Source organism: Perca fluviatilis, chromosome 24 (genome assembly GCF_010015445.1).
Source record: "Perca fluviatilis chromosome 24, GENO_Pfluv_1.0, whole genome shotgun sequence".
Lineage (NCBI taxonomy): Eukaryota > Metazoa > Chordata > Actinopteri > Perciformes > Percidae > Perca > Perca fluviatilis.
Window position 1 is genome coordinate 12,183,313 of NC_053135.1, and position 19,893 is coordinate 12,203,205.

The 19,893-nt window shown below is 41.9% G+C and overlaps 1 protein-coding gene across 1 annotated transcript; it reads left to right on the forward strand.

Annotated features, from left to right (window-relative positions):
* Window positions 1-6,185: 6,185 nt before the first annotated feature.
* lancl1 (LanC antibiotic synthetase component C-like 1 (bacterial)) lies at window positions 6,186-18,070 on the forward strand. Its single transcript, XM_039792835.1, has 10 exons — window positions 6,186-6,313; window positions 6,686-6,820; window positions 6,919-7,036; window positions 11,469-11,679; window positions 12,501-12,648; window positions 13,030-13,176; window positions 13,604-13,786; window positions 14,856-15,032; window positions 16,796-16,868; window positions 17,285-18,070. The coding sequence occupies exons 2-10, from the start codon at window positions 6,734-6,736 to the stop codon at window positions 17,359-17,361; spliced, it is 1,221 nt and encodes a 406-aa protein (XP_039648769.1). The 5' UTR covers window positions 6,186-6,313; window positions 6,686-6,733; the 3' UTR covers window positions 17,362-18,070.
* The last annotated feature ends 1,823 nt before the right edge of the window (window positions 18,071-19,893 follow it).

The following is a 19,893-nucleotide window of genomic DNA, read 5'->3' on the forward strand; positions in this document are numbered from 1 at the left end:
CATCATCTTAAGTTTATGCAATTTACAAAACTGTGGTTACAACCGTCAACTGCTATCAAGTGGCGATGGCCCACCTTTCCTTAGTGTGTGTGTGTGTGTGTGTGTGTGTGTGTGTGTGTGTGTGTGTGTGTGTGTGTGTGTGTGTGTGTGTGTGAGCGGAAAACATGTTTCCCAAGCCCAAGTGCAGCACAGGGAGAGCCATGATGAGGGTGTTGACAGGGAAAACAACGCCATTCTGCCACAGCTCCTTTTGTCCACAAAATAAATGCCTCCCTGATTACCCCATTCCCTGTCATGCAGACTGCTGTTAAAGTGCAAGAAGAGATGAGCGCTTTTTAGATTAAGACCCTGATCAAATGTCCGTAACTCAATTTCAGGGTGAGAGAGAAAGAGAGGGGGGGATTGCTGTGGAAGGACTGGGGGAAGAGAGAGATGTGTTTATGTTGCTCGTAAGCAGCTTTCTTTGTCTGCATCCGATTCACTTTGAGTAAAGCTGTCTTTGATGATAGTGTTAATGAAAGCTCTGGCTTTCAAATAGTTGTACCAACTAGGTCAAGTTTTTGGTATTAAAACTGCCAACAATTGCTGCTGTTAGCGATCATTTTCAATATTTACAAATCTGTTTTTTTCAATAGCAAACCTTCACTTCAACAAAGATTATTTTTCTCAAATCAACACATTGCCATGTATGTGGACGTATTATATAACAGGCCTATAGCAGATGTATAATGCAATATGATGAATAAGCCAGTATTTTCAATATACCACTAATTAAGCTCGGAAATGGTTTGGAGAAGAAGAAGAAGAAAAACGTTCTTTGCACAACTGGAAATTTTCTGGAGCTTTCAACCATACCCTGTGGCCTTCATCCCCACATGCTTGTCTCGTGGTGACAACCATCTCCATGACAACTGAGCAAACTCCGTCTGCTGTTGGAAGATGTGAAATGAGGCTGTAAGAGCTGGAGAATGTACAGTAAGTGGACACATTTGTTAAGAATTTCTTGTCCAAAGATTGCTTATTGCCTGTTTTACAAATATATATTTCCCATATATGCACCATATACATCTGAATAGAAGACGAATAGAAGAAGATTATGTGTTTCATTTTTTGCCAAAAAGTCCTAGAGTTTGTCAATGTTTAGATGTTATGAAAACCTCAAAAAGTGCATGTCATAGTGCATAAATGGTATGCGTGAAATACCATAATGACCCATGCTGGCAGTCTCATCCTTAAAGTCTATGAACAGTAAACACCTAAAGCACTGTACGTGACCCTTTAACTTTAATATTGTGTTTATTATGTGTGCTAATGTGCATTTCCAGTCCATAAGCTTCTCCTTTCAATCTATAGAGCTTCTAAATGGGATCAGGTCAAAAGAGATTTACAGTACAGGCCCATTTCAGTGTTTGCTTGTCATGTACTGGATGAGCTGAGAAGGTTTAGTACCATTGGTGTGACTCATGTACACTGCTTATGTCTCTATCCCACGATAGCAATATTACAGTGAGGGTAGCACCCTCCCTGTCCCCCCCTGCTATGTGCTCCCTTATCTATTTCTTGTGGACTACTTCCACTCATCTCTCTCTCTTCCTTGTTTCAGTCTTTTTCCCTCTCCTTCTGCTGCTTCAGGTTGTATGTGTCTATGTGTATGTCACCTCTCTGTTGTCCCCCCCGCCCCTCCTCTCCCAGACAGTTGACTGGTATGGCAACACCAGGCTGCATGCATTTTTAGCATCGCCACAGATGGGGGCCATGGCAGAGACCAGGATGTTCTTTGTCTCAGCTGTCAGGCCATTGACCAAAATGGATCCCGTCCACTTGGGGGGGGGGAGGAGAGAATCCGCCCCCCCACCCCCCTTTTCTCCAAATTCAGGGTTTTGATTGTGTCATTTGACATGGCTAAATAACTGTTGAGGGTGCAAATGGAACGTGGTGAAAGGAAAAGCTCCCAGTTGCTGTGTCAGCTCCTCTGTGGGAGCTGTATCCACACCTATGTGATCGAGCAGAGGTGAAATTGCAGGCCATACCTCGGCAGACAACAAGATTTATTTCAAAAGCAAGCTCCCTGAAAGGACAGAGCACAGCAGATATCAGTACATATTACCCGGCTAGTCATAAAAAGATAAATGTTCTAACATACCACATTTTGTAGCGGGAAGAATATCCAAATGAAAAGTGTGTTTGTTTTTTTGACATGCAGAGGGAGTAGAAAAATATGCTGCAGGCTACGACTGGGGGGTCAAGTGATCGGCTTTGAGCATCACAGAATGGAGTGTGCTGAGACTCTCCTCTGGCAGCCTTCACACACTCTAGCAGCAAACCGGCCACGGGAATCTCAAGGGTCAACACGCATGTGGTGGGTGGGAGAGGCAGAGAGGGGGGAGATGGTTTTAGGGGCAAAGAAGTCCCAAATGATCCAAAGTTTGGTTTGTCAGATTGTATTCACGTGATCATATTCATTCGGTGAGTATGACATTTTTCGTGACTTTCAATTGCTATATCTCCATTACCATGGCAACACTATTAAGAAGTGTGTCTATGGCTTTAGTTCCCATGTACTGTGTACTCAATACTACTCCATTGTGGATTTTAAAGTATGGCGTCAATACAACAAATGAAAAGACAAAAACCAACAATGCATTATTAGTCCGTCTCTCAATGGACGCAAGCCTATTGGTTCCTAAGCCTTACATTTTTTTAAACGGCTCAAAAATATAGTTTCATTTTAGGCCGCCCAGATAGCTCAGTTGGTAGAGCGGGCGCCCATATATAGAGGTTTACTCCTCGACGCAGCAGGCCCGGTTTCGACTCTGACTTGCGGCCCTTTGCTGCATGTCATTCCCCCTCTCTCTCCCCTTTCATGTCTTCAGCTTAACTGTCAAATAAAGGCCTAAAATGCCCAAAACATTATCTTAAAAAATATATATACTGTGTATATATATATATAGTTTCATTTTCTTTAAAAGGGGAATTGATTTCCCAAAACAGCTTGGCGCTGTAGTTTTTTAACAAACATCATGAAACAGGAGTAAATAGTACAATTGTTGGGGACAATTTTAACCCTCCTGTTGTCCTTGGGTCAAATTTTACCCATTTTCAAAAAGTTTCTATATCACAAATTTGGGTTTCTTTCAACCAAATTGTTAAAAAAATAAATAAAATAAAAACATGGATGGTTCCATACTAGTAAAGTAAATTATCAGTTCATTATTTTCATTGAATTTGGGTGTTGTATTCAATTTTATGTCATTTTGAAAAAAAAAAATGTATAAAAGAACGTTGAAAAAAATTGTCAAAAACATCGGAAAAGTGCCAAAAAACCTTGGCTAAAAGTGGAAAGAGACGCTGAAAAAAGTGCCAAAAACATCGGGTGGGGGGGAAAGCGACAAAAGTGTCGAAAAAGACGACCAAAACGTTGACCAAAAAGTTTTCATTTAAAAATTTGACCCAGAAAAACTAAAAGTTGCTTGTTGGTCGACGGGAAGACAACACAAGGATTAAGCATTTGTTGGCAAAAAGAGAAAAAAACAATAATCAATATCTCCTCTAATTAATATTTCTATTCTCCGTGGAGCTGGTTTTCCCAGTGGCGCAGTGGGAGGGAGATTCAGGTCAATGATGTGTCTTTCAACAAGAAGCTCTAAACAAGCCCAAAGGTCTCCTCCTGAATCGTGTTGCATTCTGAGCCGCATTTCCATTCGCCGTCCCTCAAGGCAAGGTAAAACAGTCCCGAGGTATATGCTATACTTTGTGCAGAATTGACTAGCCTTCACCTGCAGCTCGTTCAATTGATATGGAAATGATAGGCGGCCAAGTTCTTCTAACTGAAGGGAAAGAATGGAGCATATACAAACACAAAAAGAGTGACAGTGATGACTGTAGCAAATCTGGTGCTTTGGTCAATCTAAGTGTCAGCTTAATTTGCACTTCTCAAAGACAAGGTTACACTCATCATTAATATTGGGAGCATCAAAGGACAACACATCCCGCATTTAAGCAACTCAATGTTTCTGTTGCATACAGTCAGGATGAGGTTTGGACAACTTAAAATAAGCAAAAGAAAAATTAAGAAAAACAATTTAAAATAGGCTGGGAACTTAAACTTCAATAATTAATATTGTTTCTAAAGCTTTCATCCATTGAGTCACAAAGGCTTGTCTGTATAAAAACATGTCAGTACTCTTGTGGGAACCTATTGAAGTCAGACTACATATTCAGTCTATAGCGTAGTTTAATTAGGACTCTGTTTTGATGATGTTTAACTAAGTCTGGAGCAGAAAGCCAACTAAAACCAGAGAGAATCAGGAGGATGAAACATGGGAAGAAAGGGGAAACGACCGAGGCATATTAACAAAGAGAGAACAGTAATCACAGCCCTTCAGAGGACGTATCCCATTGCACGCTCTCTCTCTTTTGAATGTGCAATGTCTTGCTGCCACAACAATGTAGTCTTTCTCCACAGTGTGCCGTTCATAGGGCTGAACATTCAAAGGGGGAGATTACAGGGCTTGTAGCAGCTTCCATCTCTGCAATAAGTGGGAATGTGGAACACCAGCACTGAGACTCAGCAGTCTGCCAATCAATACCAGCCCCGTGTTCTTTGCGACTACAGTAACTATCATAAACCATCCACATGAATGACATGTTTTCATGGCAGTGAGTTAATAATGTCACCACCTAGGACGAGAGGGTAAAATATGTTCTGTTCCCCCAGAACTTTAATGATGCCGCACAGCCATGGTTAACCCGTGTACAATGTGTAGTGATAGCATAAATCCACGTTTTTGTATTCAGATGTGAGAATCTTTGAAGCTCTTTTAGTTTGTCCAACATAAACCAGACCACAGGGACATTTCAGCATAGACATGTGCGCTGCAGCAGTTTATGCAAGTGCACCGCCGCCACAGCGAGGGAAATAAAAAGGCTGATTGATTGTGCAACATTTGGAAACGTTCATGTTGATGGGCTGATGTCTGAGATTAGACACCTGTGTGATAAAGTCATTCACGGCTGCACGGTGGGGAACATTGTGCACTGAAGTCAGCTATTGTCGCAGGTCGAGCTCTGTTTGCACACAAGACCTCCACGTCAAGCAGTCCCTAAATACATGAGGGCATAGATCACCATTTGATTTCTGTTTCGCCATTTTTGTCTGTGATTTGTTAAATGGTGTCATTTCAGCTCAACCTTTGATCAAAGCAATCTTTCCCATATCCGTCTCTGACTGTGTTATTACATTCATTTATAAAATGGCAAAGTAATACTGTGTCTCATTGAGCGGGTACACAGTTGAAAAATGAAATTACTCAGAAATGCAAGAAGGCCTTTTGTGCTTTTCCTTTATGCTTTTCCTCCAAATAAATATATCGTAGGCTTTATATGTTTATGGTCTCTGGCATGTTAGTTATGTTGCAAAAAAATATAGTTTCACATTCAAAATATAGAAATAAACTGATAAAACATGACGCATTGTTAGTTAAAACCCAACAGTGTATGGAGTATTAGACCATATCAGCATACCCCAGTGTTATGTTTTTTTTTTTGGAATAATTAAAAAATATTTTTACTACACACACAGATACTGTATGCATTTTTTGAATGCATACAGTGAATCTGGGACTCAATACTAGTTTTCCTTAAAATTTTGGGTAAAGGCTTGATATTGAAAAAGAATAACTCTGATTTGGAGATTTGAAGACATGTAAGTTCATTCTTGAAGTTTTTTTTGGAAAAAAATAAATAAATTAAGGTCCACTTAATGGCTTTTTCCAGGGCTTTCATGTTTCATTGGAGGATGTAGTTTGCTGAGTTGTTGAAGCTCCCTTTTACGTCAACATAGATGAGAAATCTTAAAATTAAAATGGATGATAGCTTAACAGCTGCACGTCTTGACAAACTATATCCATGACTGACGACTGAACAAACTTCTAATGAACCACCCGATGAAGACAGACAGACAACAATGTAACGCTCCAGGAAGTAAGTAAGTGGACTGAGACACTTGAGAGGACCTGCTTCAATATATGAGAGACTTGTTTTGTATTTTGTATTCGTCACTCTAGTATTAAAATTCATCTCCATTTTTGTGTCTGGTGGGGATGATTGGTTATTTATTTATTTAAAGGTTTTGTCTTTGTGATTTGTGTTTAGAGGACTTTTCCCACTACCACAGCATCCATTTTTGTTAGCTGTAGTAACACCTGCGTAGCATTAGGTGGCAGTAGCGCGCAAGCTAATGCTACAGTCCCCCCTCAGGAAAATATAAAGACGAAGAAGCTTTGGCATCAATAGTGCACGACTAATAGCGGAGGTAACTGTACCTAATCGATGTTTAAATGCTACACTTTAACGTTACCGTAATTCTTGACTTTGAATAGAAATGACATAGCTCCAATTCATTGACGTTATAATGTGTTAATTTATGCTATTACGACAGTAGTTGCACAAGCGAATGTTAGCCGTTAGCCTCAGCGGCGTAGCTTAGCTAGCTAGAAGCTATAGCGGGCTAAGCTGTCATTTTTTTATGCGTGTGTGGGTGTATCTAACTCTACAGAAGAGGCTTACTGCGTTGTGTGGCTTGATATTTCGCTATAAGATCGAATGCTTACTATTTTTAGCCTTCTATTACACTCGCGTCGAGTCTTCTGTCTCCTGCGCCTTACATTGCCTCATCTCTCTGCAGATTATTGTTTTTCTGGCCCAGATATTTAGCAGAGCCAAAGCTGTGAAAATGGACACAAGAGCCTGGAGGAATCCATATCATGACTATGATGGAAACCCTGCGTCCACACAGGCGTTGTTTGACTGTCAAGGAAAGGTAAGGTACAAAGGATGTGTATTGCGTACGTGTGTGCATGCAATTCATTTAATTACAATACGCTAACCCTCATGATTTAACATTTTCTGTGCCTTTAGCTCACAGCAGAGTTTGCCCAGCGACTGAGCAGCAAGATCAGTGAGCTTTTAGCCGTCATGGAAAATGGCCTGAAGTCTGCTGACCCAAGAGATTGCACCAGTTACACCGGCTGGGCAGGTGATGACACCATTACATGCGTGCATGAAAATGTTTTAATAATGTTTGGGTTTTTCTTTACAGTTGATAATTTATTTAACAAACCGAGGGCCATACTGATCTAGTGGTGGGCAATGTGGCAAACGGTTTATATGATTTTTTTTTTTTTGTGATTTTTTTTCAGGCAGGTTCAAGATCTTATCAATTCTTTTTCATGTTAGTTTTTAAGACTATTTAGCAAATTACTGAACAGTACAAACAAATTTCCCTATTTAAAAACCATAGTCCTACAAGGTAACGGAACACCACACCAAATTTCATTCTCAAATTTAACACTTAAGTTTCTTTTCTTTTCCAAATATTTATCTTTACTTTAGATTCTAGGGCTCGGTCGTAATGCTTTTGTACTTATTCGATTCTTTCACGATACATGGGTGCCGATTCGGTTTTGTATTGCGATTCCATAGCATTGAGTATTGCGATTTTTCTTTTCTGTTTTTAACAAAAAATGAAAGTTGAATAATACACTTCTTTACTACATTTCTTAAAACCTTAAAAAAAAAATTGTTCTCTAAAAATAATGCACATATCATGTCGGTCTGACATTTATTTCATTTTTAAAGAAGTACATAACATGTACAGCAGAATGCATTTACATTAACAGCTACATTTAGCCTAGCTGCCCTAGCGTATTAAGATAACAAGATGGCCCACAGCACAAATAATCTAATAGATTCACTTTACTGTTAGTCCTGTTATTTCCGTCTCCCTAAACTGTATGCCAAATTAATTAGAGCACACAATGCCAAATGCCACATAAGTTACCATATGAATGGCTACTGATAAACAGTATAGTAAAAAAAACAAACATTTTTAACAGTCCAGTGAACACTGGCACGATGCTGACTCAGTGCGCTAGGGTTACATTACATAACTGCGAGCCATGTTGACCGAGAAAGCGGAGTTTTCCAGCTCGCAGAGCCGTGCCTACATTTGCCAGGTTGCATTTCACATGAGCTACTGACGCCCCGCCCACAAAAAAGTGTAGCCGAGGGTTATGAGTTGCGCCTATACTTATGCAGGTAATAAAAATGTATTCAGGTAATTAAAAAAAAAAAAACAGCATGAACCAGTTTAGGGTTGGGCATCGTTTGGATTTTAACAATTCTAATTCCAATTGCGATTCTTCCTTATCGATTCCGATTCTTTGAGGGGTGGAGTTGAAACGGGTCACATGCTTATTTCACGAATAAGAGGAAAGTTTTATTTTGATTCAATGGTGGGTCGAAGTTTACCGGGCTTTTTCAACGTAAAATAAAGCCACACTAGAGGGTCGCTTACTGTGCTCCAAGGCTGCTACACAACAAGCGCCTGGCCGCTACGAAAACCCAAACTTGCGCATGTTAAATTTGGAACCCATGATCAGATTTGAAACCAAATCTTCCAAACGATTCCAATAAAGAAACGATTCCGATGGAATCGCAATTTTTGAACCGATTCCAAGTAGGAATCTGTTCTCGATGCCCAATCCAAATCAAGAGGACAACAACTCTTTGTAATGGCAGCCATTACAGCTTCACTACTTCCATTTTTACCTTTCACAATAAAAGCCCAACTCAAGTTCACTCAGCATTTGCTAAAAGGCATCTTAACAAAATGGCTTACAATAGCCTTGGGTGACAAAAACTCTCACTCATCTGCCCTCTCGGCCCTGCTGCTCTTGGTCGTCTTTTCCAGTTTGAGTTCCTGAAGAATATCTCCATCACACTTTTAACAACAACAACAACAACAGCTGCCCATGCAGCAGAATGTTTCCATTTCTGTTTGGCATCGGAAGAGCAAAATGATTAAAGGCACCACCAGTCTGTGTTTGTCCTTCAGCTCAGGTTCTGGAGGGTCCCCGCCGGGCACATCCGCCCTGCCGCAGCCTCGGCCTCTCTCTGCTGCATTGTTTTGGCCGTATACTCTGGCACGAATAAATATGGCTGAATATCTGAGTCAGCCAAGACACTGTAAAATGTATCCTCGTCCATAATCTCATCAGCACTCATATTTTTGGAATGCCATTTTTAGCTGTTGGAAACGCAGAGCAATACAGTACAAGGGAAGAAAACGAGAAAGTTCTGTTTTCGAGCAGCATCCAGAGTAGAGCTGAAGATCTTTGCCGGGACCCGACGGGTTCGGTCTTGATTTCTATCATTTTACACGGGCTCGGGCTTGTGCTCTGGGTTTGCGCGGTAAATGAGCGGTCAGGTGATGCGTTTCGATCAGAGCGAAAATGGATGCTGAGGAGGTGAAACGGAGGCTGGCCTCTGGAGGACTTTATTTTATTTCTTTGTTCCAACTTCCAAGTGGCCTATAGCCTACGTTAGTCATGAATAAATTATGTTAAAAAAGTTACGAATGACTCATTCTTGACAAAAGAGCGGTGTGCACATTCGAATAATGTCGGGCTGTCAACGGGTTCAGGCTTTTAAAAAGCTGTCAATCAAAATGTACTTGTCGGGCTCGGGCCTTGTTAGACTACAGCTCTTATCTAGAGCGCCATCCAGAGCACGCCCCCCTGGCTACGTGGAGCCGAAATCCAAGCTGATGAGCCTGTAGTTCTTTCTTGCCTCCAACAACATCCCTGTCACGTCACTGGATCAGGAACAGGTTTTGCAGCTGCAAACTTGGCTTTCTCTGTCAATATAGCACGCATTGAGGAAGTTATTGCTTCAGTCGACCTCATTTACCATCCACGTTGATTTAGAAATCCACTTTTTTTTTTTTTAAGAAAATATGAATCCATAATGACAATACTTGCATTTTGTGTCAACTGATTAATTGACCTATTGTTTCGCCTCTCCTTTGATTTCATACTATTTGCGTTTCAGTCGATACTCTTCCGTTCTTCGGTGTTGTGCACGTATTCCAAGATTAGGTTAGATTCTGTAGGTAATCCAAATGTGCAGCCTTCCTTCAGTCACGGTTTTGCAAACGGCAAACTTTTCAGAGTCGGCTTCCAAAGTTTCCAACGATAACGTGTATTCAATTCAATTTTATTTATAGTATCAAATCATAACATAAGTTATCTCGAGACACTTTACAGATAGAGTAGGTCTAGACCACACTCTATAATTTACAAAGCCCCAACAATTCCAACAGTTCCAGTAATTCCCTCAAGAGCAAGCAGTGCGACAGTGGCGAGGAAAAACTCCCTCTTGGGAAGAAACCTCGGACAGACCCAGGCTCTTGTTAGGCGGTGTCTGACGAGCCGGTTGGGGGTGTGATGAACAGTGGCGATAGTAGTCACATTAATAATGGAACAGTGACTGGATGTAGCGGGAAGCTGCAGGGTTCAGCAGGACGCAGCATGACTTTGCAGGGCATCACTGAGTTCAGCAGGGAGTGCAGCAGGACCACGGCGGCAGCTGCGACCAGGATCTTGGTGCCAACGTTCTCCAAGGAAATACGCTGGGGGAAAAAAGCATAAGGACTCCGGGGAGTAAACTCCCCAGAAGCTAGGATTAGTAACAAGCATTTCTGGGACGGGCTGCACACAAATAGTAATAATAATAGTAATAGTAACCGTAATAGAAAGGGAGAGGAGAGAGCAGCTCAGTGTGTCAAAGGAAGGAAGTCCCCCGGCAGTCTAGAACTATAACAGCGCAACTATAACAGGTAACTATGAGAGACAGGTCATAAGGAGAGGTAGCTTTTTCGGGCTTAGAACTCTCCCCCTGCCGGATCTGGCTTGGCTGGCCTGCCTCCCTCTACTTTGTTATGTATTATTAATCTAACAATTATGAAGAGAAGCAGTTGGGCCAGTTAGGTGAACACTGCAACTCCTCACTCCCTAACTATAAGCTTTATCAAATAGGAGAGTTTTAAGTTCATTCTTGAATGAGGTGACAGTTTCTGCCCCCCGAACCCAGATCGGAGAGCTGGTTCCATAGGAGAGGAGCCTGATAACTGAAGGCTCTAGCTCCCATTCTACTTTTAGAGACTCTAAATGTACCACCAGTAACTCTGCATTCTGGGAGCGCAGTGCTCTAGTAGGACAATAGGGTATTAGGAGCTCTTCTAGATATGATGGTGCTAGACCATTTAGAGCTTTGTAGGTCAAGAGAAGGACTTTAAACTCAATCCTGGATTCAACAGGAAGCCAATGCAGAGAAGCTAATACAGGAGAAATATGATCTCTTTTCTTAGTTCTTGTGAGAACACGCGCTGCAGCATTCTGGATCAGCTGGAGAGTCTTAAGAGACTTATTTGAGCAACCTGACAGTAGGGAATTGCAATAGTCCAGCCTGGAAGTAACAAATGCATGGACTAGTTTTTCAGCGTCGTTTTGAGACAGGATATTCCTAATTTTGGCAATGTTACGAAGATGAAAAAAGGCTGTTCTTGAGGTTTGTTTTAGATTGGCATTAAAGGATATATCCTGATCAAAGTATCCTTCCGTCCGCAGGCATTGCTCTGCTCTACCTGCACCTCCACAACGTGTTCAGGGACACCTCCTTGCTTCAGAGAGCTCTGGAATATGTGAGCCGCAGTCTGAAGTGCTTGACCCGACGCCATGACGTCACCTTCCTATGTGGAGATGCAGGGCCCCTGGCTATCGCTGCTGTGGTCTACCACCGCCTGCAGAGGGTGCAAGAGACTGATGAGTGCATCAACAGGTCAGTCGGGAATACCTATATATGCCATATGGGTTATTTTAGGTATTTGTTTAGACAGTTATGGTTTCTTAGATATGTAATCTCTTATGTTCCGTATAACAGGCTTGCGATGAATTGATCCCGATCACATTGTGTCACATTTAAGAAAGACATTAGAGTCTTAGGTTTTCTTTGCCAGACATAGTATTCTGCAGACAGATAAATCTATTAAATTTGGTGGTGGTTTTGCACTTTAGATACTTACAATATGCAGTTTATGTAGTTTGCAAAGGTATTATTACTCGGCTAAATATGGACTGCGCAATTTTAGCTACAATTTTCTATATATAAAATATGATCACGCTTATAGATCAAATATATAATGCAACATGCATTTCTTTTTCGCACCAGTGTATTTTTTAAATCTATAGTTTCACTAGAAATAATGATGCTATTAGAGCATGCTATTTCATTTTTTTTCTTTTTGAACAATCGGTCTTGTTTTCCAGTGTAGTGAAATGCGCTCACATGTCGCTGCACCAGTGTTTGGGAACATGCTGCTTAAACTAAATGCTTGTGATTGGTCAGACTGTTTATCTGTGGCCACTTGATTGGATGAACCAGAGCATTACTCCAAACACAATGGGTGAATATCGCTCCTGATCCAGAGGTAGGATTGTGCTCACATTTATTATCCTATTAATTGTGCACCGTTATGGGTCATCATGGATAGTTCATTCACGATGTATGTGACATAATGTGACCTATCACAATAGTCGGTCACTCACGACACAAGGTCCTCCCGATCCGTGAACACCGTGTCTCCTGTGCTACTCTCCCAGACTGCTGCAGTTTCACCAGAATGTGGTGAAAGGTGTAGGCGGGCTGCCTGATGAGCTGCTCTATGGGCGGATGGGTTACCTCTACTCCCTCGTCTTCATCAACCAGCAGCTTGGGCAAGACAGGATCCCACTGCAGTACATCCAGCAGGTAAGGCCAGAAACGGGCCACAGTCGGACAGAAATTGCACTTCCAAGCACCGTAATGTGAGGTGGTACAGAAGGACTTCCTTATTTTTATTTATTTTAAATCCAGGACTGGCTGACTGATCATCCATGACTTCTTAGGCAGTACTGTCCTTAATGGTACATACAAAGATCTTTTATACAGTAACCATAGACAAAGAGGACATTGAACCAAATTGGATGAAAGAGTTGGGAATAGGAGACTTTTTCAGGTTCTCATCCTGCTTCTTCAACGTCTAGTTTGCTGGCCCCCGGCAGTCTTGATTTACTGTTGGCTGCTTATCTGCTCGCTCTTGTACAAGTTAGGTGTGTTTTGTGAGGCGGGATGTGTTGTTTCCGTCCTCAGATCAGCGAGTCCGTGTTGGTGTCAGGCGAGCAGCTAAGCAGGAAGTTCAGGGTCCAGAACCACAGCCCCCTGATGTTCGAGTGGTACCAGGAGCAGTACGTCGGCGCCGCCCACGGCCTCGCAGGCATCTACTACTACCTCATGCAGGTAAAACTGCTCTCTGAACCTATACAAACATCAACAGGCCCATCCCAGGTTGCCGGAGCCCAAGATGACATTTTAAAATTGCTTATTTTGTCCGACCAACATTCCCAAAAGCTAAGGATATTCAATTTACCAATACGATATAAAACAAAGGAAAGAAGTAAATACTCACCATTGAGAAGCCAGAAGTGTATTTGGCAATTTTGCTTGATAGAGCACTCCAATTGTTGATGAATTTATTAAATGACTTCTCGACCAAAGAGCTACTCGTTCCAGCACTTTAATCAGCCCAGTGTGATGTGGTTGTGCCTATCAGGCTAGGTTAGGTGGGCTCTTCTGTTGTCCAACTACCATAACTGCCCCACGTTTAATTCTTCCACCTCTAACTCCTTGGTTATCTGTAAACGCGGTGCGATCTCTCCCCTCGCAGCCCGGCTTCGTCTGTGTGGAGGAGTACGTCCACAGGCTGGTGAAGCCCAGCGTCGACCACGTCTGCCGTCTCAAGTTCCCCACAGGCAACTACCCTCCCTGTATCGGAGACGATCGCGACCTGCTGGTACACTGGTGCCACGGATCCCCAGGGGTGGTCTACATGCTCCTGCAGGCATACAAGGTACGCACCGAGGGAGTTGGGAGAGTTTTTTTTTTTTTTTTATATCAAATTTTTATTGTTTTAACATCGTTTAAACATGGCATGTAACGACGAAGACAAACAATCAGCAATTACGCCAGTACGAAATAAAAATGAATAAATCAATGATAAATAGGCTATAAAGGGCACTATATCAGTGGGATAACAAAATATACAGAGAGATACATACATAAAATAAATAAATAATAAACAAACCTACAGAACATATTTCAAAATATGCACAAATATATTTAAGTACTACAGATTATTAGAATTGTTAGAAAATATCCATTAAAAAAAAAGGGAAAGGGGGGATAATAATTAAACCAGTGGAGTAGAGCTGAGAGAAATCTACGACAGTTGACATATGAATAATAATGAGGAAAACATGAATGAACCAGATGAACAAGAACAACAAAATGGAGAGTTCTTTTTTTGAATAAATGTGAGATGGTCACCGTCTGTCAGTTACAAAAGGTCATTCACAAGGTGCTTCTCCCATTGCTTAAATGGCCTCCTCGATTCCTCGACTTGCCTCCCTTCCTCGCGTCTTAGTCCATGAGAGGCAGCTATAAGAAGAGAGCTCGTCGACAGAGTCATAGGGCCATCTTGTGGTGAAGTTTAGTCAATTTCTGTTTTTTAAATCTCAAAGGCAATGTATTGTATGAAATGTATTTAGCTGCGTGTAATGACAGGTGATTCATATGAATTTAGAGAATGCCTCCACAGCTCCACAAATGTTCTTTTTTTTTTTTCTCCATTTCCTATTTTGAAATAACATTAAAGGCCTTTTTTTTTTTTTTTTTTTTTTTTTTAAGACTTTCTTGATCAAAATTCTTTTTGTGAAACATGCTTGATTAAGTTTATTTTGAATGTGTGATGTTGACAAAGAAATATAAGACAAATAAGAACATAAACAAAACCAACAAAAACAAAATACTCAGCAAATGGATATTGGAAATGATTCAAAAAGGAGACCTTTTCTAGCCCTACCCACCCTTTACATTTTAATTTCACTTTCCTTTTTTATTTTTTCTCCCCTTTGTCGCAGGCCTTCGGAGTACCCCAGTACCTGGAGGACGCCCTGCAGTGTGGCGAGGTGGTGTGGCATTGTGGCTTGCTGAAGAAGGGCTACGGGCTGTGTCACGGTGCGGCGGGAAACGCCTACACCTTCCTGGCCCTCTACCGGCTAACGCAGGACCCCAAGCACCTTTACAGAGCCTGCATGGTGAGAGCACGTAACAGACTGTAATCCGTTTTTACTATCATTCACACAGTGCAGCAGCCATTTTAGGGACCAAACAAATATGAATCGTGGAACTCCCGCAGTGGATCCATCTTAATTACTTTCCAAATACTCGATTAATGCCTCACATTTTTAGAGTGAGGAATAGGGGCTCAACAGTGTGGTTCCGGAAGCAAAAATCACATTAGATTTTTCTCCATAAGGATGTAGATTATCAAGCCATGACGTCTAAGCCAGCCGAGGTGGACTGACCCCGAGCTACGTGGTTGTAAAACGGAAGTTTCTGCTCCTGTTGAAGCTAGAAGGCTGCATGAAATCAACCCTTGTTTTAAGAAAAACGTGTTCTCCGCGGTCTTATGGAGAAAAACTACAGTACCGCCCCCCCCAGTCCTAAGCGTAACGGCAACGTCTCTTGATTGGTCCAACTCGCTGTTGCCATAGAAACGTTTACCGTACCCGCAAAAACCGTGAACGGCTAGAGCGAGAGCTTCTGCCATTGAAGTCAATGATGGCTTCTGTACACGGTCTTGTATCTTTTCCCTTTTCTTCGCCGTTTTCAAAAAACTAAAACACGCCAAATCAAATGTTTTATGCTCACTATTCACCTCGTATCTGGTTGGCTTGGTTCCAGACTTATAACTCTTTGTATAAGCAATTTTCGAAACCTCAATGAAACAATTGAATGGGGGAACAATTCCGGAACCAGAGCCGTTAAAAACTGTTGAGCTCTGTTATGGTTGGGAGTTGTTTTTTCTCATCTGGTTTAGGTAGAAACCTATTTTATAGCTAAGTTAAGCTAAGTTTGATGCAACAAACATACGGAAGGCAGGCCTCTTTGTTTTTACTTCTACTATTGGTACTATGCCAAATAAATACATATTTCAGAGGATTAAAATATAGATTGATTAACTAAAGCCTATTGACAAAGTTCTTCTTCTGGTCTATGGATTTGAATTCTTCCGTACTCCTTGAATGCCTCCTTACTCCGCTAATACTCTAAAAGATGATGTATGTACCGTATAATGCCATCAGAAATAGAAGAGGTCATTTTTATATTTCTTTTTTTAGACGCTTCATGTTGTCTTTCCTCGGCTCTCTCTGATTATGATGCGAGATGTGAAAGTCATATTAAAGTCCGCTCAAAAGGACAACCCGTCTTAGCACAGCTGGCCCCTGGCCAGCCTTCAACTCGAAAATGATCGGAGAAACGGAGGGCATGCGAGCGGCCTTTTTATGTTTATTGACAATAGGTCGGTAGCTGTCGGTGGGAGTTAGCGTCGTAGCAGGCCGAGCGGGGCTGGTAGCAAATTTTTGGATGCGCTCCAGGTGGCACGAGTCCCACGTGTACCGCCATGAATATGAATCTATTCGTAGCTGATGGAAATAGACTCTTCAGATGTCCTGCCGAAGCTCTGTTTCGAGCTCCCAGTGCAACAATTCAATTTCATTTACAGTATTGAATCGTAACAAGAGTTATCTGAAGCCCCTTTACAGATAAGAGTAGGTCTAGACTACACTCTATAATTTACACAGACCCAACAGTTCCAGTGCAACAGAGCGACATTGTGGTCCTAATCTCATGGCTCGACAGATGCTAGGATTTCACTGAGAGGAGCGCAATTTTTAGCAGTTGTTGACATTGCTCGCTCGCCTCCTGAGACGGTTCAGGTCCAGTCCCACTGTTGTGCTACGGATGTTATTATGACACAGCCTGTCTCTCTGTCTCCCTCTGTCTCTCTCTCCAGTTTGCCGACTGGTGCATGAACTACGGCAAACATGGATGCCGAACACCCGACACTCCCTTCTCCCTTTTTGAAGGTAATATGTGATGACATCGTCCCACTTGCAATAAAAAGAGTCCTGTTATTATAATGCTTGGTTTGGCAAAAAAAAGACTTGAGGACCTACTCAGTAGTTTTGTCGTTGATCTCTCTCTCTCTCTCTCTTTTTTTTTTTTTTTTTTTTTTTTTTTTTTTTTCTCTCTCTCTCTCTCTCTCTCTCTCTCTCTCTCTCTCTCTCTCTCTCTCTCTCTCTCTCTCTCTCTCTCTCTCTCTCTCTCTCTCTCTCTGCGCTAATGCCGTCTTCCTGCATTTGGCACACTGAATGTCACCATGCTATTTGACACTTTCACAGTTGCAACATAGCATAATTTTGCACTTAACTGATGCACCATATTGTGTCTGTGACATTTGTTACCGTAGCTGTAAACTCACCACGTCGCGTTGTGTTCACAGGCATGGCCGGCACCATCTACTTCTTGGCCGACATTCTGCAGCCAATGAAAGCGAGGTTCCCAGCCTTTGAGGTGTAAACGTTTCTCCACAGGTAGTCCTCCCCACCCACACTGTGGGCAAATATAACAAGGAGAAGACCCCACACTTTTTTCCTCTCTGTCAACACATACACACACGCACACATACACACACGCATGCATGAACACACTACATTCACAAACAACACGACATTGTGCCATGTTTTTCCTGCTCTTCTCTCCCGGGAACTTTACATGTTATTAACAGGATAAATCCTATACTCGCATCTCAACTACATAATTGTCTCAAAAGAAATGTCAAAGGTGAGAGCTTGCCTCGCTTTTTTGGTTTCCTTTATTATTTTTTTTTTTTTTTTGTGTATAAATTAAATTCTTGCTTTAAAAACTGTGGCTGTTGCTCAGATTGTGACGTCTCTTGACAGTTTCAACAAAAAGGAAGGACAAATTTGCTTTCATGGCTGTCAAAACATCAAATAAAAATTGTGGTAAAACGAAATGGTGTTTTGTTAACACTTAACAACTGTGTATTTCTATTCTTCTGTAAGCTTGACATGTTGATAAGGAAATGGATGCTTTGGTTTGCTGTTCTGTTTTCTTTTTTTCAGAGTCAACAGCAAAGCTAGTAACAATGCACTAAATATAATGCAGTACAAGCTGTGCCATGTGTTAGGGGATTAACCCCCCAGAGTGTAAACTGTTGCCTGTCCTTTGCACTGTCTGAGCAATAAATCATGTGTCTTTTTACAGCTGTCGCTCTGTAGTGAATTTCAGTGCCTCCTGCTTTTCGTTTTGGGGAAAATGATGCGGCAAGGAATAGCCACAAGGGGGCAGCAGAGAGTCTGCAACGTGTGAATTGATATGTGACAATTGACCTCCGCCTGGCAAATTTAGCACATTCACCTTGTCGCTTCATGAAAAGGTTATTTGACAGTCAAATTTTATGCTAATCAGGTTACATTTTCCATATTCAGTAGATGTATGGATCCTGCTTACAATATGGTATGAAATGCCCATGGTGTGATCTGCTTTGACTTATGTAACGAAGTGTCTTTATAAACCCTGGCGTAACAGGAATGCGGAAGCTGTCATTGTAAACACTTGGGCTACATCTACACTGCTACGTTTTAATTTTTAAGCTGCGTTTTCAGACCAAAACTAATCTCCTTCAGGGCACAAGAGTTTTAGCTCCAGCAGCAGAACAAATCTTCGTTCGTATTAACACGTCTGACGACGCATATGGCGTGACCCGTTTGCTGGCCACGCGAATGCCAGTGTGAACGGGAAGCAGATTGTTTAGGAGCTGCTCTGCGGTTCAAATTCATGGATGTATAAGTTGAAAATACTCTTGTGGAAAGAACAACAATGGACGAGAAGTTAAAGGGATACGCCACCGTTTGTTGAAATAGAGCTTATCACGGTCTCCCCTAGCTGTAGATAGGTGGGCCAACGCATTTTTTGTGCATGCATTGTTTTAGTCCGGTGCAACACCGGCAGCGCCGCCACTAGTTAGCTTAGCGTAGTGAATGGAATCCTATGTTGCTGGTTAGCATGTTGTGAGTAAAAGTGAGCCAACAAAAGACAAAAAAACCACCTAATTTCTCGCACTGAGACAAAAATGCGTTGGCCCACCTACCTACAGCCAGGGTAGACCGTGATAAGCCCTATTTCAACAAACGGTGGCGTATTCCTTTAAGTTTTAAGGCATGTAGCTTGCAAAAAGAAGCCACAAAGGTGCCGAAAATCCTCCGTCCCATCCTCCTCGGGCCACTTGGCTCGGGGTCTGGTCTCTATTCCAAATAAGGCTCATGTACACTACTTCTGACCAATGCGACGACACAATGCCACCACTCTTTTTTTAAGCCCACTGCCCGTGCTTCTTTTTGACATGACACCAGCATGGGTCTTGGAGGGTTTGCTGTCTGAGGGGGGGGGGTTAGTGTACCAGAGGGTTTTGAAGAGCGGGAGCGTTCATTTTCTCCACCCCCTTTTTCTCCACCGAGCTGGCCCAGCATAAGGAGAAACTGAACACCTACAGCAGGAATGGGGGTAAAAATAGAGCTCATCTGTCCATGGGCGTGGTCTCGCGGACATGTCTTTCACTGTGGTTTTCACTCAGTCTCACAAATGTCCTCCCAACAATTTTTCTGTTATTCAGCTGCAGGACATAACCATTAAGGTTATTCCAGTCTGACGGCATGTATGCAGAAGCTATTCACACTAGTAGTGAACTCCTCTAATCCTGTGCACGTTGCCTATATGTGTATTTGCACTTGCTCTTCCTCTCAGCTTTCGTTTGAGAGAAAAAAAAAAAAGGTTTTCTTCCTAAACCAAATGCTCTCAATTTGACATTTTTTTTAAAGTTAGCATTTAAAGATTTCCGGTCCATAAAAGACACTCACTGTACACTGCACAAAATCAAGTACAGTCCTCCATTAATTATTGGAAGAAAAATAAATATACAGTGGCCATCCGAGGCTGGTGTAGCAAGTGCAGAGCTAGATATTTGGGATGTAGACTGCATTTCATACTACTTTAACCTTTTAACACAGTGAGCAGTTAGGGGTCAGCATA